Source organism: Atta colombica, unplaced genomic scaffold, assembly GCF_001594045.1.
Source record: "Atta colombica isolate Treedump-2 unplaced genomic scaffold, Acol1.0 scaffold166, whole genome shotgun sequence".
NCBI classification, from domain to species: Eukaryota; Metazoa; Arthropoda; class Insecta; order Hymenoptera; family Formicidae; genus Atta; species Atta colombica.
The window spans coordinates 1,217-4,078 of record NW_017259257.1 but is presented as its reverse complement, the minus strand read 5'-3'; the positions used below and the strand labels follow the sequence as shown (position 1 = coordinate 4,078).

Sequence of the window (2,862 nt, the reverse complement as noted above, 5' to 3'; positions counted from 1 at the left end):
AATCAAAATTAAAATTACTCTACATCGATGGAAATAGGCATAAATAAAATGTATGCTTTCTATCCATCCTTGTCACTCATATCGAGATATAAAAATATCAATATCATATATATTTAACAAAAAAATAGTGCCCAGATATCATATATAAAATTATAACATTTTATATTATATTAGATAGGAGGAGCTTACGTCGCGCTGTGATAAATGACGAGTGCTTCAGGTATTACTGTAAACACTGGTATATTGATTTCTACGGATATATAAATCAAAATTAATATAATAATACAATAGTAATAATAATAATAATAATAATAATAATAGAATTACTAATGCGGAATAGACAGTTGCATACGAGTTGCACTGTTGCTCGATTTTGTTTTCTGGAACAATGGATTAGTGGAAATAAGCGGAGTCGAGCATCCGGATGCTATTATTTTAAATATTTTCGTGGCTCGGGAGAAAACAATCATGGGAATTGTTTGCGCTCGTTCTCTGCTTGTAAATCAGTAAAAGTGCTAACGAATAACACAAAATGTCTCGAACCACGCTGCGGAATCCAGAAGAAACGTACGCATTCTGGATCACGTGTCTCACGAGAGATATAACAAAAAAAAAAAACAAATTCTTTCTTCTCCACATATAACGATGTTTCTTGTTTTCTGTTGTGCAATCATATTTTAAGAACATGAGGATATGTTAAACAAATTCATAATTCCAAACGTACCTTTCTCATTAATGCAAATGTCTCAATCATGTTTAAATATTTCATTACTGTAACTCGTGATAATGAATGGCTGAATGAAAGCGATGGAAAAAAAGAGAAATCTAAACGTTTAAAAATATTTACGCAAGTTTATTAATAATGTTGAAACATTTTATCAAGCGTTTCTAGGATTATTGTATGTACTTGATTTACTTAATCGTATGTAAGAATAATACTTAGGAATAATGATTATTATCCAAAGGATAATTTCTATTAAGATTGCAAAAATATTAATGGCACCAATTTGGTTCTCTCAAACGCATACGTTTCTTTTGCATTCTTAGTGATAATTTCCATGATTATTGCCACAGAATGACAAAATCATTATCGCTTTTTATAGTAAACTTAATCCTTGGATTAACAATAGCAAATTAAAATTTTGTAATACTATTCAGGTCAAAACTATGTACGCGTGCTGTACATAGTGGGAGAAAAAGAAAATAAAGGAGAAGAAAAATGGAGAAAATCAATATTCTCTATCATTTTTAAGATTTTGAAAGCCTTAATGCACTTATGTATGTTTTCGTGTCGTTTGCGGTAAAAAAGCTAATCCGTTTACACCTGACTTGATCCCATAAGAAAGGGATGCGATTCAGCAATAATTGCTTAGCAAAAGATATGAACTAATCAATGACGGCGACGACACAAGCTTACGACTCGAAAGACGAGAGTTTCAACGGTAGAATCCCCGTTCGTTTTCGATGCTATTGTTGGACATATTAAATTACAAAATGTCTGCCGTTGAAACTCAGTCGAGGCGATTCACAATGCCGTCTCGCTAGGCCGATCTCGATGTCTAATCGAAGTCACGCGATCGCAGACTCGCCAAGGAAGGTCCGACCTAGTCATCGTTGACCTCGATCGGAATACTCGTAGTGAAGGTCGGCGTCTCCAACTCCTCGTGCTTCTTCATCTTCATACTCTGCAAGTAACGAGATTCGCAGTTATATCGGTCGAGGACATGGAAAAAATGATGGTTTACTGCGCGGTGAATTGCGATGGGATTGCATTATTGCGCGATAAATGAATTAAAGGTGTGAATTAAAGACGTGAATTAAAGGCTTGTCGAAAAGCGCTAATTATTTAGCTGAACGCGAATGCAATTAGAGATCTCCCCATGTGTTACCTACAACTTACCTGTTGCAGTTTATAGTGATTAATGATATCCTGATCGGCTGGACAGCTCTGTAGGAAAGCGTCGAGCCTGTACATGTGATGCATGTACCGCCACAGATGTACCAGAGTCTCCGGTATCTCGAAGTCGGCAAAGTACTTCCCGGCGACCCTGATGTGCTGCAGCCGCGGCATCAACTCGCAGTCGAAGCAGCACATGGTGTCGCCGGTGAGGAAGCGCGTACCTTTGCGCCCCAAATGTTCATCGATCTTACGCAGATGGGCCATCAGGGAGGAGGACTTGGGATCCTTGTCCTTGTCCTTTGCATTCAGTAACAGCAGCTTGAGTTTCTGTGAAACGAATAGACATGTAATTTCTCGTCTCGCCAGAGAAAAGGGTATAATTCAACAACTCAGTTTCCTGATTAGTTTCACTCTCGGCTGGATTGATCAACACTCACGCTGAACAAGTTCTCCACAAGAGTGGCCACTTCCTTATCCTGTACAAACAGATTGTGTCCGCCAGGAATGTTCTTCATAATGTGCCGTTCGATCTTTTCGTTTTCCAGTATCGCGTCGCCATTGTCGATCAGGATAGGCGGCGGCGTGGCCTGGAAGTTGGTGCGAAAGTCGGGCGGTGGTTTTTGCATGTCCACGGTGGTCACCTTCAAGGAAATCGTCTTCAGCTCCGCCAAGAGATATAGATCCATGAAATATTCCTGGCAGAAAAGACAGGCGCCCTTTCGACGGCCATCGATCGTCGATGCCTAAAAGGGATATTTTTTTTTCATTAATTAACATCGAGAGAGAAATATAAACAAAATTTCTAGTTGACTAAGAAATATATATTTGGGATAAAAAAATATATGCGATACTCAAATCTATTTTAGATTTAAGAATATAGATATTATTACGATTTATAATGTCTATTTTTTTTCATATATATAATTGTATTGTACATCTCGTTATTTTTCGCAGTAAAAGCT

General features: G+C 37.6%; 1 protein-coding gene across 1 annotated transcript; it reads right to left on the bottom strand.

Annotated features, from left to right (window-relative positions):
- Positions 1–897: 897 nt before the first annotated feature.
- Positions 898–2,643, bottom strand: LOC108686166 (chloride intracellular channel exc-4; the record flags this gene model as incomplete). Its single annotated transcript, XM_018191303.1, has 3 exons — positions 898–1,685; positions 1,901–2,227; positions 2,338–2,643. Coding segments are annotated over 3 exons (714 nt in total), but the record flags the coding sequence as incomplete, so codon positions are not given.
- Positions 2,644–2,862: the final 219 nt, after the last annotated feature.